The 22589-nt window shown below is 40.6% G+C and overlaps 1 protein-coding gene across 1 annotated transcript; it reads right to left on the minus strand.

Moving 5' to 3' along the window:
* Positions 1-3232: 3232 nt before the first annotated feature.
* Positions 3233-22221, minus strand: cmya5 (cardiomyopathy associated 5). Its single transcript, XM_023803006.2, has 13 exons — positions 21964-22221; positions 17624-20723; positions 15388-15483; positions 14702-14935; positions 12413-12435; positions 11768-11889; positions 11155-11289; positions 10103-10249; positions 9220-9367; positions 8414-8547; positions 7434-7545; positions 7168-7344; positions 3233-6480 (listed from the first exon to the last, which is right to left on the minus strand). Exons 1-13 carry the CDS (start codon positions 22077-22079, stop codon positions 6228-6230), a joined length of 4797 nt encoding a protein of 1598 aa, XP_023658774.1. The 5' UTR covers positions 22080-22221; the 3' UTR covers positions 3233-6227.
* Between the last annotated feature and the right edge of the window lie 368 nt (positions 22222-22589).

Here is a 22589-nt window from a genome sequence, read left to right on the forward strand (position 1 = left end):
ATCAAACAAACAATATTCTAAGCATTCAAGATCAAATAATACTTGAGTTTATCCTCATGTTTTGTTATATGAAACACTCTAAAAGTACCGATAAAGTACTTTTTGGTGCGACAATGTCACCATAATTAATACCAGGTTACAAGTTTGAACTGACCTTGTGCTTTATTAATTAAAAATGCCATTTGTGTACATAGGACCTACTGTAAGAACTGTCAGTGCTGTAAACTGGGAAGGTGATTACATTGTAAAGTGTCTAGTGAATTTCGACGTGGCTGAATTATTGCTTTCTCTTGTAGCCATTGCATTTAATGAGATGTTAGCTAAGCTGTGCCAATTAGAGAGGAGGGCGTCTCTGTGGATGGAAAACTACGTCTCCAAAAGTCACCCAGTAGTTCCTTTCAATGAAAAGCACTGTAAGCAGGACTTTAGCTGACCATTCCAGACTTTATTTGATTCATTTCAAGGTTTTCAGCAAACATTGTAATTTGTTTTGGCCCTGACCATAGAGCTAATTTCAAGAGTGAAACAGGAAACACTTTTTCCCCAAAAATGGAAACTTCAGCTTTGGTGCTGCTCACCAACATTAGTCCAGAATTGCTGCCCGACATCCTGGATGTCCATGCTGCATCCTCCATCCACACCCTTGTGTGAGACCATTGCGTATACAGTAAATCACAGTACTGTCTCTTTGTCAGGTAGTGATTTAATCTACCCATTATGGTTACCGTGGTTACTACCCCGATTGTATACACCCTGGACTTTTGACTGGAGTGTAGTGGTTTCCTGTGGAATAGTGTTTCTGTACTCGAATGTAAAACACCCCTCTTTTACAGTTTTTTACAATCGCTATGACAGTTTTTTCAAAACATTTAACAAGTTTCCTAAACTCTTAACACGGTTAGCACAACATCCGTCTTTGTAGGCTATACAATTAACACATTTCTTGTTGCTTTGATACAAAATGCATACAGTTAACACGAATTTAAAATGCTTGAACTTCTTTTACACACAAGCTCAACCAAGACCAAAACAATGTAATTTTACAGTCAAATTTACAAATGCTTTAACACTGTATGTCAGAACAGATAACATCATGTTCTAAACATAACTTATATAGGCTAAAGTCAAAGTGAACAGCTGTTTATATTGTGAATTGAAACACAAATATATTCCCTGTATTTTATTCCATTGCCAATGAGAACTATACAAAGTTCCTTTTGAAAGGAACAGTGAGCGCATCAAAGAACTCCGTCACCAATACGTCCAGGTAAGGTTATGCAATACAGTCATTACTGTACTATACACAGTGTGTTTTGCAGTAAACTACTCTATAAACCTGGAGTGCATTAGTACATACAGTAGATATACAGTACAGCACAGCATTTACATACACTGTGTGTAATTACTTTCAGAGAGTCATGGAGTTGGAGGCCAATCAAGTCCCACATGAAATTATCTATGTTGACGAGGCTGGCTTCAACTTGGCGAAAAGGCGTCGCCGTGGGAGAAACATAATAGGCCAAAGGGCCACAGTTACCGTGCCGGGCCAGAGAAGAGCCAATATCAACATGTGCGCCGCAATCTCCAACAACGGTGCACTCCTGCATAAATGTCAGATTGGCCCCTACAACACCGACCGCCTTCTCCTGTTTTTAGAAGACCTGCACGAAAGACTGGTGCCAGAGGTAGAAAGGGGACCGGTGGGAGACCACTTGCCAATATATGTTATCACATGGGACAATGTGGCATTCCACCATTCCCGTGCAGTCACAGCCTGGTTTGATGCCCATCCAAGGATGATGTCCCATTTCCTTACCCCTTACTCCCCTTTCCTCAACCCCATTGAGGAGTTTTTCTCAGCCTGGAGATGGAAGGTTTTTGACCATCGTCCACATGACCAAATGTCCCTCCTGGATGCAATGGATGCTGCATGCCAAGACATCACAGCTGAACACTGCCAGGGGTGGATAAGGCATGCCAAAAGATTCTTCCCACGATGCCTTGCCAGAGAAGATATCAGGTGTGATGTGGATGAGAACATGTGGCCAAATGCAGAAGACCGGGCAGAATAGAAGATTACTTTGTTTTTTTATATTATAATTCCGGTGCTTTTTCTGTTTGTATATCTTGCAGTAATGTCCTTTTGCAAATAAAGTCTGTACTGCAGCAGTTCTGTCTGTATTTTTTTTTACATAAACTGTACATTTTATAAAGCTACTCTGAGATGGTCATTCACTTTTTTGTATTGAATTTCTGCAGCAAAAGAAACAAAATGCATGCATTTACTAAACCCAACAAAACAAAAATGTAGAAAGGCTTCAAATATAAGGGCAGACCTGACACATAAAATAATGCAGTTTCTGTAATTTCAGCTGATGATAGTGTTTTTTTGTCAATGTGTTATGATTGACTAAATGTTCCTGTTGGAAGAGAACATGTGTTACTGTTTTGAATAATTATTTGATTTTAAAACATGTTTGCAGTGTTTTGCTAGACATGGTGTACTGTGGTAGTTTATTATTGTATTTTGAAAATTAGTTTTGGGGTTTAGTTTACAATGTGTGATTTTGAGCATGAAATTAACCGTTTTGTCAATTGTGTGTTTTAGGTGTGATGGTGCGTTAAGAGTTTAGGAAACTTGTTTAATGTTTTGAAAAAACTGTCATAGCGATTGTAAAAAACTGTAACATGAAGTGTAGCTTTTTTTTTTTTATAGTACAGTAGGTATTTTTTACACTGAACTTAGAGGCTGCACAGATGGTCATATAAGGACACCTAGTGGCAAAAGAAAATCCCTGAATTTGTGCAGGAAACATTTTCTTACATAAGAAAATCACCTTTACTCACCGGCCTCAGCAGCAAAGCAGGAATGCCGTACTGTATACTCAATGTGAAAGTCATTATGCAAAAGTATAAAACGTCTCTTAAACAGCAAATACTTGGAAGCCAAAATATGTAAATTTATACCAATTGTGATTGTGCTTGCAGTAATATTCTGCTAAGTATCTATAATGTAATGTAAATGAGTAAACCAGGCTTGGGGGACATACTTTGTTGGAATTCAAAGTATTTTAAGAATTCTACAATAGCAGGCTACCCTGCTATTGTAGAAAAATGTAAAAGTGTCAAACGCGCACATCTGTCTGGTCACTTAAGCAAATAAATATGATGTAGATAAAAAGAGCACAGAAGAAGGTAACTAGCTGAGAAAGCTGAGAATTTCAGGAGCAGGTAGGACTCAGATCATTTTATTCCACCTAAATAATCGAATGTTAATACATTTAAATATTGTACATTTATGTTAATTATACATCATGTTAAATATCTTAGCAAAAAACAAAAAACTGTTTGTGAGAGTTATTTCAAAAAAGTACAAACAAAGTTTGGAACTACTCGTTCTACTGATAGGCCTGAAACAATCCTATCAAATTAATATCACAGGAGCAAGGGAATATGTATGCATAGCCTGTTGTACAAGAGTTCATCATGCACATCATCCACAAAAATAAATAACACAGTTTGTGCATTAGTGTAGGAAGTGCTAGCGTTCACCAACTAAAATGACTCAATAAAAAGTCTAAAATTAGCACAAGAAAAACAGGCTTGCTGTTGTGTTTTTAAGGCAACATCACTTGAAAGAGATAGATTTCTCTCAACAAGCTAACAAAGCAGCACTTTATTTTGAATAATTTATTGAAGATATACCTGGTATCAGCAGATGTGCTTTAAATGCATTCATCTGAATAACTGAAATCGATAAACTGTTGAACTGTTGGCCATCTGCATTTATATAGGAAGTTTGCTCATAAATCACATAGAGCCATCAAGGGGGTCCTCATGAATGTGACATGGAGTACACTGACGTTTTTGCTAACCAGCTGTAAGTCAAAGACCAAATTTGTAAGCTGATTATCATGCTATATGATAATAAAAAAGAAATGGTTTTTTTTCCAATAAAAATAAAACTATTCCTGAACCAAGCATTTTCCTGTATTTATAATTTTTCAGTACAAATGAAAAAGGAAAAAGGGCTTGATCAAATATAAAATTGGCAATAGCTTATTAAACACTTATCAGAAGCTGGTAAGTTATAGCAGCTCATCGTCATGTAAGAGAGGGCTGCCACAGCAGTGACTCTGAATGCCAAGTAAGAAAGATCAATAAATAAATAAGCAAATAATACATTTTTTGGCTTTCAGCGCCCGAAACTGAACACCCCAAAATGGGCCACTAGGGGTGCCATAAAAGGGGAAAGTTAGGGTGATTCCTGGGGGCCCTAAGAGACCTAAAATACTTGGAACATAATTGGATTGGTCTAGGTTAGGGTTATGATATGCTGTCATGGGGCCCAAAACCTCTAGCGGCTCCCCTGTCCACCATGCTAGGTTTCCTGGCCCCATTCCTCTGAGACCCAGGAATCAGGTAACCAGCAGGGCTTGGGGCTGCTGAGTGGTTGGGCAGCTACAGGAAGTGGTGCAGAAGAGAAGACAGGGCTGGAAAACCAGAAACAGGAAGCAGGACCCGGGAAACAGGAAGTGGTGCTGAAATACAAAAACAGAATATCCACCACAAACCTGAAAACAAAGCGCCACTGCCCAGCACACCAGCTGCAGAACTGCAGCTAACCAGGAGCAGGAAAAAGGAACAAGATGCCAGCTAACCAGGACCAGGAAAAAGGAACAAGATGCCAGCTAACCAGGAGCAGGAAAAAGGAACAAGATGCCAGCTAACCAGGAGCAGGAAAAAGGAACAAGATGCCAGCTAACCAGGAGCAGGAAAAAGGAACAAGATGCCAGCTAACCAGGAGCAGGAAAAAGGAACAAGATGCCAGCTAACCAGGAGCAGGAAAAAGGAACAAGATGCCAGCTAACCAGGAGCAGGAAAAAGGAACAAGATGCCAGCTAACCAGGAGCAGGAAAAAGGAACAAGATGCCAGCTAACCAGGAGCAGAAACCAGGAAAAAGACACTGTCCATCAGGAACCATCAGGAATCAGAATTGCAAAGCCAGTGAAAATGCCGGCAACTGAAAATCCAAGTGTAACGCACAACCGAAACAACCTAAACACAGCCCCATATAACTAGACTCTGAACCAAGCGAAGCTCTACACCCGACACTCAAAAGGCAATGACAATGCTAATGTTTAAACAATAGCAATAACAATGCTTTTCTTAAATAAGATTCCGAGCCAGTACCACTAGATCAGCAAGACCAGGCAGTACCACACAGAACAGGCTCTATTATCTGATTAAAAATTCAGCATAGGTGTGACAAGTCATCCAAGTTCAAAGTGTTTAAATAATGAAAACACAGTTCAAAGCTGAATGGTAAAATGAATTACCCCTATTAACAATCAGCTGGCTTAAAAATGTAAAAGGAAAATGCGCATACAGTCCGGGAATAAATATATTTAACAATCCAAATGGTTTCCAATACATTCATTTCATAAATAAAGATGTTTGCAAATTCAAGCACACAACTCATTATAGCTCAGATCATTTAGAATTGGATGACAGATTGTCTAAATAAGAAAGAAACCTGACAGACTCTTAAGGGAAACGATACAAATGCAGATGGAAGCCCTTTATGTCACTGTCACACCCGGCGGCCATCACACTTTGCCATACAGACCCGCTGGATGTTCCACATGGTGCCCTGACCCCCGCAGCACCAGGCCAGCACCAACCTCGCTGCGATTCTTCAAGAAAATATCTTCCTTTAAAATGTCCTGAAAAAAATCCCTAAATGCTGCTTCTTGCCTTGTATTGCACAATGTGCATTTTTTCCATTTTTTTCCCCACAACTAGCATAAAAAACTGAGAAAATACATTATTTTCTTTCAGGATATTCAAATATGCTTTTTGAAAATAGAATAAAAATTCACCAGATTCACTGTCTGTAACCCCTTATATACAAAGCTTTTCTAAATATCTAACTAATATCACACAGCCTTATGTCTTCTGAAGAAATGTAGTGCATTTGTGCATTATGGGTAACAAAAACTACACTGTGTTCAGTTTAAAAAATAAAACCTTCCTTAATACTAGTTATTTACTAAGCTTTATACCAAAAGTGCTCTAACATATTACAGACTGTGAATAATGACACAAACGAATGGAAACAGAAATTTAGAACTGGGAAAACTATTTTTTTCCCCCTTCTTTATTTTCTTGGGTAAGAGACACCCAAACAGTCCATCCAAGCTAGTGGGGTGGACGCCCACAAGGGCTAGCAGTGCTTGGCGAACTCAGGCACCTCCAAGACCGCGTGCAGGGCCAGGCTGCCGGGCTGCTCCAGCACCAGCGCCGGGTGACAGGCCCGAGAGTACGGGTGCAGGGAGGAGCCCAGGAGCTGCCCGCTCTCGCTGTTGAAGAAGGACAGCCTCCCGCGAGTGAAGTCCAGCATGGTGCCGATCCTGGCGGGGGCCACCGCAGCAATGATGCTGGTCTGCAGGCTGTCGTGGAGGAGCTCAAAGTGGCAGCTGGGGACACAGGGGGAAAGTGAGAGGAATGCAAACCTGGTAACTATACGTAGGCTGGGGAAGGGGGCGTGGCAGCCCCGTGATGTCAGGTGACCATCACCTGCAGTCTGACTAACGATATCAAAATTCTGTTTTTCTCTTTTGCTCTGACTGTTAAATCTCTTCATTCTTCCCCAAAAGCTACATCTGTTTTTATTACCCTATATTCTTCCCCGTTCCAATGATGAAAGGGTCACCTTGTCCCCAAAACCCCAATAGAGTCCTCTGTTCCATCCACCCATCCACATCTTGCATGTATCTGCTCACCAACTCTGGTAGAAGCAACATTCATGCCATCTCATGTGACATCATGAAGATGGCCATGGCTAAACTAAAGAATAATACTGGGTGATTGTTAAAGCAGCATGGTCCAAAACAGGTGCAATACTATGCTGATTCCTATATACTCCATGATAAACGTCCATGTATAAATGTGTTTAAAAAAATGAGTGATTCATGATTAATTTTAAATGGTTAATTAAGAAGTTAATTACAAAGATCACGTAACTAAAACTGACTGGGTTTCATTGCATATTACACTACAAAGCCAAATGTTCTTTTGACAGCATGGCTAATATGGGGATATTTGAAGGAATTTTACAAATATAACTGCATAAATACAGTGAACAATAACAACAAAGAAAATACCTGTCTGATGTGGGAATGCAGTGAAGGCACCAGGAAGTACTGTTCTCCCCCAGTGGGCTGTAGTGGAGCGTGGAGTCATAGGTCACACCAATCTTGTAGGCTTTGCAGTCCGACACTGACGTTTCCCAGTAATGGTACCCTCGTGGGGGCAGGACCTCTCCCAAGATTCCCGGATACCTGAGCATGTCCCTGAGAGCATTATCACTGAGAAGAGGTGCAGTGCCCAATACAGCAAGCTGTGAGGTGTGGGTGTAGGGAACTCTTACCTGTCTGCACCCGTCTGGGCAAAGGCCTCGTCACGCCAATGCACAGTGTTCATGTCTTCGGACAGCTCCAGTGCCGGGTGGCCAGTGTTCTTCAGCAGGTGGAACCTGGTGCCTGGTGGTGGGGGATCCAGTGACAGGGTCAGTGGCAAACAACAGCCTCTGATCTGACTGTGAAAAGATAAAATCTAAAGACACTTTCCCAAAGATAACGATTCCAAACAAAGTCAGCAGAGTGAAAAGTACAGTGGTGAAAGCAACCAGTCTGTAACATTATATACATGTATAAGTCAATCCTTTAAGGAAACAATATTGATGACAAATATTGATGACAAAATATACATTCCCAGTTTAAACTTCAATATTGCAGAACTAAAGCAATTTCAAAGAATTCAACATATGCAACTATTTACATTCCCTTAAAAACTGGTCTATTTGTACCTTTCCAGTGTTTGAAATTCTGCAGCACAGATTTTGACCACAAAATGTGATGAGGTGAAATATTTTACGTAAGTTGGTCAGCCAGCGGACCCCACAAGTGTTTCTTCAAAATGATTCAACTTAACTGTTTTGATTTGCTTCAATTCCTTCTGTGTCTTCTATGTATTCACTTTTAATATACTTGTTTCTGATGATTCACATGGTGCTAACTGCTACAATGGTAATGCTCTAGCTAATCTTAACATGCGTGCATTTGTTACGTTACTGGTAGATCCTTGTTATGAATGTTGAAAAAAGCATGAAACACGAAGTAGGTCTCTAAATCAAGGCATTGACTTTGGCTCTAGGGTGCAGCGTGCAGTAGCTATGATGGAATGACACCATGAAAAATGTTACTGAGTATTATAAAACAGAATGGGCATTGATGTGAGGAACGCAGAAATAAATGAATACCTGGTCAATAAAAGTGTGAACACTAAATGTCAGAGCTAAGACTCACTGGTTGGTTTAGTGAGCCAGTGGGTCTGGCTGTAGAGGTGTACCTCTAGTGGAGATGAGAGTGGCTTCACTCTGGTCACTGGCTCCAGCAGTGTTCACTGCTTTTATGTAGAACAGGTAGCTCTCATTTGGCTGCAGGAGCACCTTCTGCTCACAGCTTCTTATGCCAGAGATGGACCTTCACAGGAGAACATGGTGTTCATTAAACACTCAGGCAAGCCACAGGGTTTGCTGTAATCCAATCCTTTACTGTCAAGCTAGAGAGAAATATTATAAACATGGCATTTAACTAAATATCATGAAGGGAAGAAAGATTTTTAAAATAAAACACACAGGAACTAAATTATTATAGGAAGGTAACTTAGAATAATGGCAAAAGGAATCTAAAGAAAATAATTAGAATGGAGCAATATAATATAAATATTATTAATAAAATGCTCAGTTTAGCGATATTTGGCTATAAGATATATTGGAAATGATGAACTGAAGAGATGTAATAGAAACTGACCAATAATGGGGAAAAAGAAATCTACATTCTTAGTAAGGATGTAATACTTTTTCTGTGTGTTTTTCATACAGTATGTTGGTATTTTTGCCTAAGAGACTGGTACTTGGAGAGAAAAAGAAAAGTAAATGTTCTAATTCCAAAAAATAACATTTGTATAATATGGGTGAAAGCCATACAGTTGCATTTAGCATAACAAATGGGGGCTGTAGTCATGAATCTGCAAGGTGCTGTTCTCAGAGTAACTTTTGTACACATTTGCTTTGCTCGTGTTTGTTTGTTGCACATCTCGCTCACTGTGTGGCCATGCCAGGTGGGCGTGTACATGTAGAGAGCTCCGCCCACCTGAGGCCCTCGCCTTCGCAGGCATACTGGCGGCAGTATTCCAGCGTGAAGCTCTCTGCAGTCTCTGGGTGGCCGGGGCTCCAGCGGATGACGGCTGAGTCCCAGCACACCGTGCAGCGCTCTGTCTCGATGACCGGCACGGAGGGCGCTGCGGCATGGGACGGCCACTCGCTCAGTGCACAGAAACACTTATAAACAAACACCATGCTGTATTGCTATGAACTACAGTAGCTACATTCATTATAAAGCAAGGTTCAGGTAGCTACCAAAATAAATTAATCAACTACCCAAAGCATCTCAGTCACCAGAACTGATTGATAACCTTCCATATTCATACATTCCCTACTTAATTGATAAAAATAGTTTTTTTTCCTGATTCAACAAATAACAAATCATCTATAGAATGGCACACAATCATCCTTGACCTCTGAACTTCTATATGTCCAACTATCATCATTTTTATCATCTATTATGATGCATTTTTGATTATTTCTTCAGCATGAATTTGTGCCACATTGTTAGATTATTTGTGAACACTTTCAACAAGATGAAAAATGAGCTTATTATCACAGTATCACGCTACACTGAGAAGCACTAATCTGATTTCTGAGTTGCTTGGGTCAGGCTTTACTTGATTTAACATTTATAAGTACAAAAATAGTTCCGCAATAATTATTCTTTTGTTTCACGAAGTTTAGCTGAAGAGTTTCAATGAGCAAACAGGGCAGTGTAATTACATTAGGTGGGGAGTAGATTACAATGTATAATCCAAGCAAATAAAGCGTGATCTATGTTCAAAATAGTTTAAGCAAGCTAAGCAAGTTAATAAATCAGAATCTGATTTAGGAAATGAATAAGTTATAAAGGCAGAGTGTGCACTGACCAGTTCTGAAGGTGAGCTTCTCGCTGGGTAGGCTGCAGCCTGTGTAATTGACAACCATAACCCAGACCTTGTAACTCTTATCAGGGTCCAGATCCTCCAGGGAGCAGTAGCTCTCTTTCACCGTCACTCGGTACTCTTCTGTTAGAGCTGAGATCAAAGTCACACACCAACAAGAAGCGATCAAGATCTTCATCTAGTAATGACATGTGATTCCTGCTCAGGTCTACTTTCCTTCTATTATCCTCATAGTGACAAAAGACTCCAAAACTGCCTAAGCAATATGAATTATTAATACTTTGTTCTATCCTATTTCAAACTGAATTTTCTGATTCTGCATCCTAAGTATAACTCAGAAATCACCCATCCATTTCTGTACCCACTTGTCCTATTCGGGGTCACAGGGGGTCTGGAGCCTATGGGCTCAAAGGATGGGGTGCCGACCCATCGTAGGGGGCACACTCACACATCTATATGAAATTTGGCAACTCCAATTAACCTCGGCATGTTTTTAGATTGTGGAGCGAAACCAGAGTTACCCAGAGGAACCCCCACAATGACACAGGCAGGACAGGCAAGCTGCACACGCACAGAGAGCCATGGCAGAGACATGAAGGCAGATTCCAGAGGTTTGAGGCAACAGTGCTAACCACTGCACCACTGCACCTCCCTCACTTACTCAACAAAAACAGCTTTAAAACATATTAAACACATATTACACGTATAAAAAACGTATCATAGCTATCGCACTAAAATCTTGTAATTCAACTTTAAATTTATGTGATTGCCTTTGTTTATGCTACGGGGCTATAAGGACATTTGGGTAATTAAGAGATTTACCACATAAATGTATGAATTATACTGCAGTCATAGACAGCAGAACAGTACCAATGTTTCACTCGTGTTTTTATTACATTTGTCACAATGCAGATTTATTGTGCATCCCTGGGGACAATGTAGGCAAAAGGAACTTTACTAGAAGTGACTGCTGAACATTTATTTCCCGACAGGGAACTGACCAGAGAATAAGTCGTGTGAAATGTGAATGTAAGTACCTGCATGAGGCTCCTCCATGCAGTAGACCTGGAAGCAGTCGATGACATCCCCTTCATTGACTTTCCAGTAGACTGTGACAGAGGTACTCGTGGCAGAGTTTGCTTCTTGTGGTTGCAGGTGGGGCTTCTGAGGGACTGGGGGGGGAGGTGGGCAAATAGACTTATCAAACCTCACAGCCTACCCTAAGTTTTCAGCAGCCCTACTGACATTTATATAACCCATTTCCCCCCTGATTTTTATAAAAACAGAACACGGTAAAATATGCCGAATACTCCATCATGGACGAAGAAATAAATGATAAATGTTAGTCCTATTCTAACAAAAATGAAATAGCGTTCAGATAGTTTTAGTTATTTGTACAAGCTATTTTGTTTCAACGACTGAGGAGGAGAATTCTCAGATATTTACAGGTAAAATAATATGTGACACAAGAGCAAGGGTTAAAGCATTAATGATCCAAATCCCTCTGAGTTTGGTCAACAACTTTTTCCAAATGCCTAGCTATTACGCTAGTGTTAAGGATAAATCTGCACGTGATAAATCACAGAAGAATGCAAATGCTTAAATGCACTTTGTGGAGATGCATATTGTGAAGTGTGACTGCTAACTTACTTGCGATGCCTTCAAGCTCCTTGCGCCTACACCCGGAAGCGTTCTTAGAATAGTCCTCAAACATAGGGAAAGCACTGGGGGTAAGTTCATGAGACAAGCAGGACTCCAAGGCTGAGGTCAGCCTGCCAACACAGACAACGTCATCCTTTCGCACAGTGTTTCAGTAACTTTTGAATTCTTAGAGGACTGCATTACGCCAGCCTCTCATTGACAGATACAGCTTTAAAAGGACATATTCATGCCATCAAAGAAATACATAAATTTGCAAAATTATCAAGAATTTTAATCTACATTTTTGCAATTATTTTTTTCATCGGAAAAAGATAAATCAGCATTTTCAAGCAAGTACAAAATGTCTATGAATTTTCAAGATTTTTTTTTATCACAAAGTACAGGTCATTAATTTTACTCTGGGTTTATTTTTGATTAGTTGAATAAATACAAATGGCGTGCACAGTTAAAATTTCAGGTGGAAAATAAACTCAGAGCCAAATTAACTTCCCAAAAACAATACTGTAGCAGCAGCAGCAACCAGGGTAAGTAAGATACGCATATTTATAATATCTGTGCCAGAGTTAAGTGGATCTGGATCCATCAACATCTAAAATGCTGAACAGGAAATCAAAGCAAATATCATTTAGTTACCTCTCATTGACGTCTGCAGATGACTGTAGGGAGAACAGAAAAGAAAAAAAAATCAAATAAACTGATGATTTTGGCTTTGTTGGCATTAATTAATGAAGCTGTACAGGACAGAAACAAGACAGATTTAGGCAACAGATCTCGTTCATTGCCTGCAGATTGTCTGTAGTGTATGCATGTTGAGTGACCACTTTATTAGGTAATCATATATAATAGCTATATTTGGCCCTCATAAAAGCCTGCATTCATTAGATCATGGATTCCACAAGGAGCTGAAAGAGCACTACGGTGAGTCCTGTAGTGGGTGCAAATTTCCTGAAAGTTTATCTCCACTCCAGTTCCACAGATGTTTAATTATATTGTATCCATAGACTAGTAAGGTCACTGCTGTAAACAGTATTAATTAATGTTAACCATTAATCTTCCAGAACAATTCTTGCCTTGCTGAATGGAATATTATTCTTCTGGAAATTTTTCAGACACATGAAGAAGTTTCCCAGTCAGCAACAATGTTCAGATATCCTGTGTCAATCAAACAACCCTTCACTTCAAAGGGCCAATGAAAGCTCCCAAAACACAATGACCAACATCACATTACAGTAGAGCCCTGCATTGGGAGCGGGATCCCGCGGGACCCAACGCAAATCTCACGGGATTGGGCGGGTTTTAGATTGTCGTGGGCGGGAGCGGGCGGGAGTGACAGAGATAGTGGGCGGGATAAAAATAGACAGCGGGTCCCAAAATTGTTAGCTTAGCAGGATGGAGGATGCAGCTGATGTTGTTAATAAAATTGCAAAGGGAGAATATAAAACAAAACTAAAATTGGGGAAATCGGAGATATGGAAAAACTTTAAAATTGTAACAAACAAAGAGGGTAAAGGGCTGAACTTTGTGTGTTGTGTGAAGTGCGGCAAAGCGATAGTGTACAACGGGCACAAATCTGGCACTTCAGGATTGAGGCGACACACCTGCCCCGTTGCTGTACTCCCAGGTAGAGCCCTGCATTGGGAGCGGGATCCCGCGGGTCCCGCGGGACCCAACGCAAATCTCACGGGATTGGGCGGGTTTTAGATTGTCGTGGGCGGGAGCGGGCGGGAGTGACAGAGACAGCGGGCGGGATTGGGCGGGTTTTAGATTGTCATGGGCGGGAGCGGGCGGGAGTGACAGAGACAGCGGGCGGGATTGGGCGGGAATTGTCAGAAATTCAGCGGGAGTGGGCGGTAATGGTCAGAAATTCAGCGGGAGTGGGCGGGAGCGGGATTAAAAAAATAGTCCCGCGCAGGGCTCTACATTACAGTACCACCTGCCTATCCTGCTGATCAATGACCAGTACAATAAACCCTACTTCTTTTTCACTGACAACTACAGTTCAGACTAGGTAATCCATCTGAAGCGAAGCAGGTTTGGGTCTGACCAGTACTTAGATGAGAGACCAGCTAAGAAAGCTAGGTTGCTGCTGGACGAGGTCTTGGTGTGGCCAACAGGTTAGTCCATCCTGTGGTCTATGTGGACACTGTGCTGTAAAAATGATGCCGTCCATCAGATGAGACATACAACTGAAGTCCTGATTCTCTCAGGTCATAAAAGATCCCTGGGCATCTTTTGAAAGAGTCTACCTATACACCATCCACACACACACACAAACACACACTGTATATCGTTGGTATCCTATTTCTACCGTTAAAATTAAAATGTTAACATTTTGAATCGTGTAAGTTAAATATTTTTTTTTTATTATGAGGTACAGGATATGAACTACTGCTAGGCAGGACTACCCATAGTTGGGGCGAAAGGGGAACTTGCCCAGACACAGTATGATCCATCTACTAGCATAACCCCTGCCCCCGGTTCGTTAATTATTATCTATTGTAAAAGTTTAACCTGCACTGAATATCGGTATCTGCAACACCAACCTTGGGTCGAATCAAAGTCGGATCGAAAAGAATATGGTACCGCCTTTCATTACAAGCTTGTGTTGTAATCATAAGCAAAAGAAAAAAATCGGACATCCTATTTGTCGTTAATTTTTTATAGGGCATCCAAAAATTCAGCTCTCTCCGAACAAAAAACGATGGATGACGACAACATGAATGTGTCGAACTTGGTATGAAAACTTTCATAGAATAATGTTTTTCGGTTTTTGTATGTAAAAAAATCGGACTCGGTGTAAAAAGGCCTTAATACTGCATTTTTTAGATTAAGCTAACCCGCCTATGCTTAGAAACTTCCCGATTTGACTAAAAACTATTTTAAAGTGTGTTTCAGCCTCCTAAGATATCGTTTCTTACTTACAGAGACAAAGGCAAGTTCATCAGGCACTTCGACTTCATTAGCGTTCTTTTTCAGGGTTTCCTTTGCTGAATCGATCTTCTCCTGGAACCCGACAATCTGGTCATAAAGCTGCTCCAGCTTGACCTTCTTTTCCTCCTCTATACTCTGGGACATTTCATTGTACTGGTCCATCACCAGCTTCATCATTCCTTTATTTTGTTCATCCAGGGACTGCTCACATGTTTTAAAGTGTTCCTGCAAACCACAGGGGGAAAAGTACAATTATTTAGCTACAATCACATGAGAAAAATGTATCTAGTTTCTTATAAGAGATCCTGGATAGGAAACAAGACTATCTGGTAACATTTTACATTAATTGCACCTTCCTAATGCCTTTATAATGCATTTTTGTAGAACCGTCAGTGCACCTTCATAATGCATTCATAGAACATTCATAAGCAGCATGTCAATATACCTGAACAGCTTTATTATACATTAATAACATTACACGATTACATAATTAGAATGTTTATTATCATATAATGTCTGTTATTAATGTATATTAAAGCTGTTCAGGTATACTTACATGCTGCTTGTGAATGTTCTATGAATGCATTATGAAGGTGCACTGAATGTTTTATGAATGCATAATGATGCAATTACTATAAAGCATTACCAAATAATTACCAAATAATTAAAACACTTACTTCTACTGTATTGTATGCCAGCTCTAGCTCGGAGACCATATCCTCAATCTTTTCCGATCGTTCTTGTAACACAGAAATCCACTCACCAAGTTTGCTCTGGAAGCAAAAATCAGCCTTTGTCATCTGAGCTTAATAAGGTCTGAATTGTCAAACAGAATCCACTAAAATAGTTGTACTCTGCTCATAAGAGTAAGTAAGTGCAGGAAGATGTGTCAAATTACTACTGCATGCCAATGTGACACCCCTGAATCCTTCAAATGTACCCGGAGAGTGCCGCATGAAATGTCTTCAGTTCCAGAGTGTTGGCACTGAGCCAGTGTCCAAACCATCAGAGGTCCAAACCATCAGAGGTCCAACCATCAAAGATTAGGGGTCAACCTCAGAATCTAAACAGTCAACCCAGTGCATGGTACCATTTTCAGCTCACTTGGAGTGAGGCCGTCCTGGATATTTTTAAACTCTTGAGATCAGAGAGCACATGCTGTCTTGGTCACTCAGCTACCCTAATTTCAAGCTGGGCCATACCAATGAGTGAAACAGAGGGATAACTTTGTGGACAGACATAGCTGACGTACCATTCAACAGCCCTCTGCCATCTGCCACATTAAAAAAGTAAGGCTTATGTAAATGGTGCAGGATTTAAAAGTCTAACATTAACAGACACCTTCTAACCAGCCTGTTAGAAGCTCATAGAACACCACATTCTAAAAACATATATTTTAAATATTTTTTTTTATGTTCCATGCTATACATAATGTGGTTAAGTCCTGTATGATATCATCATAATATATTTGTAAATTTGTACTAAACTACAGTTTCTTTCATTAATTGCTCGTTTATATAAATGCATGCTACGTATGCATGCACCTTCCTGTTTCCGTATTACCTAATGAGACAAGCAATGAACATTGCAAATGAAAAAAGATGCACCAAAAGCAAGCCTGCACTTTGGTTTGGTTTGGCATAAGATTGTAATGCTCCTGAAGAAATGATCCAGTGCTGACAGACGGTTCTTACAGCATCTCATTATAGATCCAAGTGTTGAGTGGGAGTTGAGGTATGTGACACACAGATGCCAAACCCTCCCACGTGGAATTGTGTTTCCCAGAAACACCATCATGTCGTGCTCAGGCTGTTTTAGGTGAAAACGGCTTGACTGACATTTTACTCTGCCGTGTACACTGTGTCATTGATGGGTTTGATGTACACTGTGTCATTGATGGGTTTGACACCATGCTTTATCATGCTACCAGGCGCGCAGTTAGCACCAGGGACGGATGGGATGGGTCCCCTTCAGATTCAGAGTGACCTCGATCCGTCCCCCCCACTTACAGGACATTAAAACAGCATCTGCCGTCTTTGCATAAGGAAAAAATATCCTTGGTCCCCCCCCATTCAAAAATCCTATCTGCGCCACTGCATGCTAGCAATATTGCAGTAGAGAATAGAGCATCTATCCCTGGATCAGAGGGTAATGGTCTGTCGGACCTGGCAAGACCCTAAATTCAGGAAGTGTATCAGGATTTTTTTTTACTGCATCCAGGCAAAGTGAGCAGAACTGGGACTGGGGTAGCATTGTGGCTCCTCCCCGAAGGACGTTTTTAAATTTACATTTAGCATTGTTATTCCTGGCAATAATAAATAAGCACATCATGTGTTGGTTTTTTTATACATATGGAGCCCTGTATGTCCAGACTCCTGAATATATTGTGGACCTTCTTCACCCATTCACTGTGAGTCGGTCCTTCCGGCCCTTTGGCCCATTCATCTTTTCCATCCCATGCACTCGCTTAAAGACCCTTTGAGGGTAAAGCACCCAGACTCTGGGACGCTCCTCCACTGGGCCTGCAATCTGTGGACTCGGCCGACAATTTTAAATGCTAAAAACTCATTTGTTGAGACAGACCATTGACTAGAATGTTTTGTTTGTTTTTATGCATACTTTTGTCTCTGTGTTTTATTATTTTACAGGTTTTAATTTTCATTTTAAATATGTTTTGGTTTTAACGTGTAAAGCACTTAGTGTGTCTGTGAAAAATGCTATAAAAATAAACTTTACTTACTTACTTACTTGCTGTTAAACTCTTACTTAAGGAAAATAATCCAAATGAAAATATTACATATATTGGTATGAATTAAAACAAGAAGCTAAATTTAAAAATAACAACCACAAAACCATCACAATACTACTCTTCCTGAAGTTCAGTATTTAGAAAAGAAAACTGATAACCCTTACCCTAATGTCATCATAGGCCTCATCCAGTGTTGATATCTCATGATCCTGATGTTCACCAAAGGGCTTATCCACAGCTAAAACTGGGCACTGGCAGATTAAGCAGAAGGCATCCATAGCTTGTCCTTTGGAATCATGTTCTGCTTGCTCTAATTCATCCAAAGATTCGATCATCTCATACTCATCCTCCAGCAGGTCATCAGTGGGGAGATGTGGTCCTGTGAAGCCAAGACCACTCTTATGGTTTTTCTTCTCCTCCCAAGATTCAATGAGCCCTGAATCTCTTGCCTCTTGCTGAGTAATCATCTCATAGCCCAACTCCTCAGCAATTTCCGCACCTTGATCTGCCTCTTTCCCATACTGTGAGAGGTTTACCTCTGGTGGAAAACTCCTGAGTGGAGAATATAAACCTTCTCCTCTTACTGACACATCTGGTTCCTCCTGTTCTTTTTTATTTTCTTCTTCTATTTCTGCAAGTAGCAATGGTGACAGTCTGAGTAACTCGTTCTCTCTCTTTGGGACCGTTTGGAATTCCCTAATCAACTGAACAGCACTACTGTCCCACTCTTTAAGAGTCGTGTTCACTTTTATATTGTCATCTTGGATCTTAGGTATTGTTTCTTTCTCCACAGTATCTTCTATCTCTCTCCCACTGTCATCTTCCTGCAAATTCATCATCTTGGGTGCTTCAATTAACTCAGGGACTGGTGAAACCTGCAATTTCATTCCATAAGTAGAGTCTGTTCTTTTCTCTGAGACTTCCTCCAAGGGCAGTTTTCTTTCTGTTGATTTTTGAGTGGGCAGTCTCTTTATGCCATCTGAAAAATCATGGCTCACTTGCTCAGTCTGGCTCTTCACACTCTCTGTGCTTTTTTCATAGTCGTCTTCCAGTATCTCGCTTTCAATTACCTTATTTTTGCATTCAGGTTTCTTAAGACCAACAGCTGATCCATTTTTAGTCTCTGAAAGTTTATGTGCAGAGGATATTTTTTGAGATACTTCACTATCAGGGACTAATTCCTGACCTTTGCTTTTAGGCTTCTGATGGACAACTGTGTCTTCAAGCTTACTTTTACAATTTTCATTCAAATTCAAATTTTCCTTTGTTTCAACTTCAGGTGTCTGGACTATAATTGTTTTTTCAGTTTTATCATGAGATTCTTCATGGCTTTTCACCCATTTTGAAGATGAGCATTTTGGTTCTGGACTAATGCTTTCCGTTTTACTTTGCAAAACTTTACTCTTTGTGATAATGTTTTTATTTTTATGATCAGCAGTGCTTTCTTTGGTTTTTCCTGTGATATCTTCAGTGACACTGACTGTTCCCTGGTCCAGAGTTTTAGGCTTTGAAGCAGTGATTGGTTCTTCCACCTTATCTTTCATACTTCGTCCATCAGTGACTACTTCCCCAGCTAATTCCTCTGGTCTATCAACTTTTTCCTTACCTGCAACAAGTGTGCTCCCCACCTTATTTCCAAATGCTTCTAAATGAGATTTCGACAAATCTGAATACATTCTGGCCTCTGAAGATGCCTCATTTTCAGGGGCTGTATCCTGGAATGCAAAGTCATCATTTTTACTTACTGATATTGTGACTATTTCTTCTCTTTTTTCATTTGGCATACTCTGTGTTGCTTCTCTACTGATATCTTCCTTCTTTGTGTCTTCTTCTTCCACCCGTGTCAGACACCCCATGAGCTCAAATGAGCTCTGAGACCACATTCGTAATCCATCTTCATTCTGATCTTGCTCTGTAGCTTCACTTTCCACGACAGGTGTCTCATCTTTCAAAATGAACTTTTCCAAATACCCACTTGCGTCATCAGAGTCAGAAAGCCTCCTCTGAAATGCCTTCTCAGAGACAACGCTTTCCACATCAGAGGACTCTTCATCTTTCCTCCTGTTTCCTACTGCTTCCTCATAAAGGTCAGTGTAGAGGAATGACATGGCCGCAGGCTCCTCCAGAAGTATAGGATCAATAATTTTTGGCGGTCCCTCAGACAGAAATATAGGTGTGAGAATAGTCTCTTGGCTACCAAATAAGGCTGAACCACTTTCTTTCATAGTTGTGTTCAATGGTCCTCCCTGACTCTCCAATTGCTCCTCTTCATCTCTTTCCTCATAGAAAGCTGAATCACTTGTCTGATCATAGCCTTCACTTTTATTGAAAATCTCATCAAGATGCTCGCTCGCTATTTCACCATCACCAATAATAATGAATGCATCTTCAGATGTTGAACCATCACCTGTAATTTTTTCATGATCTTCCAGTTGGTCAGTTCCTAGAGTATTCTTTACTAACACGTGTTCCTCAGTCCCAGTAGAAAGCTCATCTGAGAATTGCACATCCAACAATGTAAACTTCTCAAAATAATCCATATCACTTGTCCCATCCTTCTTGGCTTCTTTATCGACCGAATCCTGAGATCCCTCAGGTTCAACAGTTGGAACACTTTCTGTTTCAGCCTGCTTTATCTTCTCCTCCTCTTCTTCGACTTCAACAATCGCTTTCGTGGTTTCTGTTAACTCTGTTTCATCACGTATCAGTTTTGATTTTATTATTGCTGTGTTCTCCAAATAAGACAAGTTATCTGACATCTCAGAGCTTTCTTCTTCATCCACTGTAGCAAGTTTTGAGGGAACAATAATGTTTAGTATCTCAAAACCCTCAGAAACTAAGTTAAATAACTGCTGTTCTTTATCTTCTTTGGGTTCTCCATTTTCACCTGCACCTTCAGGTCTTATGTTAGGGACAGAGACCTCAGTCATGAATGGTCTTTCATTCCCCCCTGGGAAATTTCTAGATGATGGTCTTTTCAGTCTCTCTCCCAGCTTCCCTCCGCTTCTTTTCTTCCTCTTCCTCACAATTTTATCCTCATCCATGATAATCACTATTTTGCCCGGGGCAGCAGAGCCCTCCAGACTGTATGTGTCTGAGGTGGTGCTGCCCTCCGAGGCCCACGGAGTCGAACAGCGGCTGGACACAGTCTCCCACACGATTCCGCTGTCCTCACTCTGCACCGTCACCATCGAGAAGGAGGGGTCCACCATCAGACACTGAAGCTTGGGTTTCACTGTTTGGTCCTGCACTATGTTCTTTAAACTGAAAAAAGTGGGAACAAAGTTACAGTGATTCGGCCTCAACTGCAATTACGTTACAAATTATAGTGGCACATTTTTCCATCTGTCAAGCAATCAACATTTGCGTTACATCCATCCATTTGCTTACGCATTACAATTTCACAGCGGATCTTAGGCTGTATCCCTAGACAGCACAGGCCACAAGGCAGGGGTACACCCTGGATGGGCACAGAGCACAAACACACATACACTCACAAACAACGGGCAATGCAGAGATGCCAGTTAGCCTGCATGCGTGTCTTTGAAGCACAAGGACCACCTGAGGGGAAACTATGGAAAATGCAAACTAGAGCGGGGATGGGATTCCAGCCCCTAACTCTGAACTGGTGAAGCAACACTGCTTCTACCCAAATTAACTGCAGTTTAATTGTTTAACTTATTACATAATAACATTAACATAATACCATATGTTATTATATATACAATATATATTATTACACATCATATATTAGTAGTCATTAGCTATTTGGTGCAATTACATACTTCAAATAAGATATTTTATGCTCAATACAAACAGAGAATAAAGCTCAATACTCTTTCATGAGCAACTTCCAGTAAGTATGATCGGGGGTGATGAGTGGAACATAACATCAGATGTAGAACTAGAGTCAGAAGTATCACACTTATTTCGCAATAAAGTAGTCCTTACAAAATTGTGGCTTGATGAATTGTTGAAATAAGTTACTCAGAACCAAGTCCAGCTGCGTACCATTGCAGTGACCACAGTGCATTTTTATTCTGCTAACATGAATAGTCAGCGAAAGGAATAAAACATTAACACTGAGAATGAAAAGTTAACCCTTTCAGTAACAGCCCTCTATATGTTATTATTAGAGTTGCATAACACGAATACTAATTGGAGATCGACAGGGGGCACCCTCCAGGTCACTATGGATTAGTGCATACACAGTCATTCGATTCTTAATAGGTTGAATAACGGAATCATTTAAATAATTAAAAATAATTATCTTATTTAAATTTGAAGGCAACTGGCATCACGTGTTTCTTATAAAATAACCACACCATCAAAGTTTGTATCTTTCTTTTTTTTTACGACTGTTGCTTTTGAAACAGTAGTCGTTGATTAAAAGTTTTTTTAATCTTAATTTTGGTTTGCACGCAGACCTGACAGACCCAGTGTCTTTCAAGGCATAGTCTCCATGCGGCACACTATCACTATGTGCGGTCATGCAAGCACGTACCTGTTTCGGAGCTCTTCGATGTCTTCATCGTCATCATCGGCAGTGCCTCCCCCCGTGGGTTCATCCTCTAAGACCCCAAAGGAATACTCACTTTGCTCCCGATTGCTGGTATCCATTTTTCGGAGGTTTTCTTTATTATTTTTTATTTCTCTTTTTTAGTCTTCCGGAGTGCTGCTCCAGTTTAGGGTCATTCCAAGCTGGGGGCTGGCCGCCTGAGTCAGCCCACTCCCGAAATAGACCCCGGTATTCCCCAACCCCAATGGGACATTTAGAACATGAGAACTATCGCTGGGTCTCCATGCCCATCTATGTTAATTACCCAAACAAAAACTTAAATGCAGTCACTTTAGTCAATGATCTGCTACAATTATTAAACCATCAAGCGACCATAACAGTCACGGAACTGCTTGCTGTACAATACCTCCATCAGTTATTGAACAAAGGTGGACATCAATGTGTTAGTTAGACGTAATTATTCAGAAACCTGCCCAAAAGAACACTAACGTTAGTGTTTCTCTCAGACTGGCTGACAGCAACCTTGTCAGCAGTGCTATTAAACTAAAGTCACCTATTCTGTTAAGACCTATCAGTCAAAGCCGTGGCCATAGTTATGAAATTGCCAGGAC

Source organism: Paramormyrops kingsleyae, chromosome 2 (genome assembly GCF_048594095.1).
Source record: "Paramormyrops kingsleyae isolate MSU_618 chromosome 2, PKINGS_0.4, whole genome shotgun sequence".
Taxonomy (NCBI): Eukaryota; Metazoa; Chordata; class Actinopteri; order Osteoglossiformes; family Mormyridae; genus Paramormyrops; species Paramormyrops kingsleyae.

Bases quoted from the DNA above. Each gene is read 5' to 3' on its own strand.
- cmya5 (XM_023803006.2), bottom strand. From the start codon at position 22,079: ATGGATACCAGCAATCGGGAGCAAAGTGAGTATTCCTTTGGGGTCTTA. The intron at 10,250-11,154 runs GTACTTACATTC...CTTTGATCTCAG, and splicing joins CATGGAGGAGCCTCATGCAG to CTCTAACAGAAGAGTACCGA. The intron at 9,368-10,102 runs GTCAGTGCACAC...CCCATGCCGCAG, and splicing joins GAAGCTCACCTTCAGAACTG to CGCCCTCCGTGCCGGTCATC.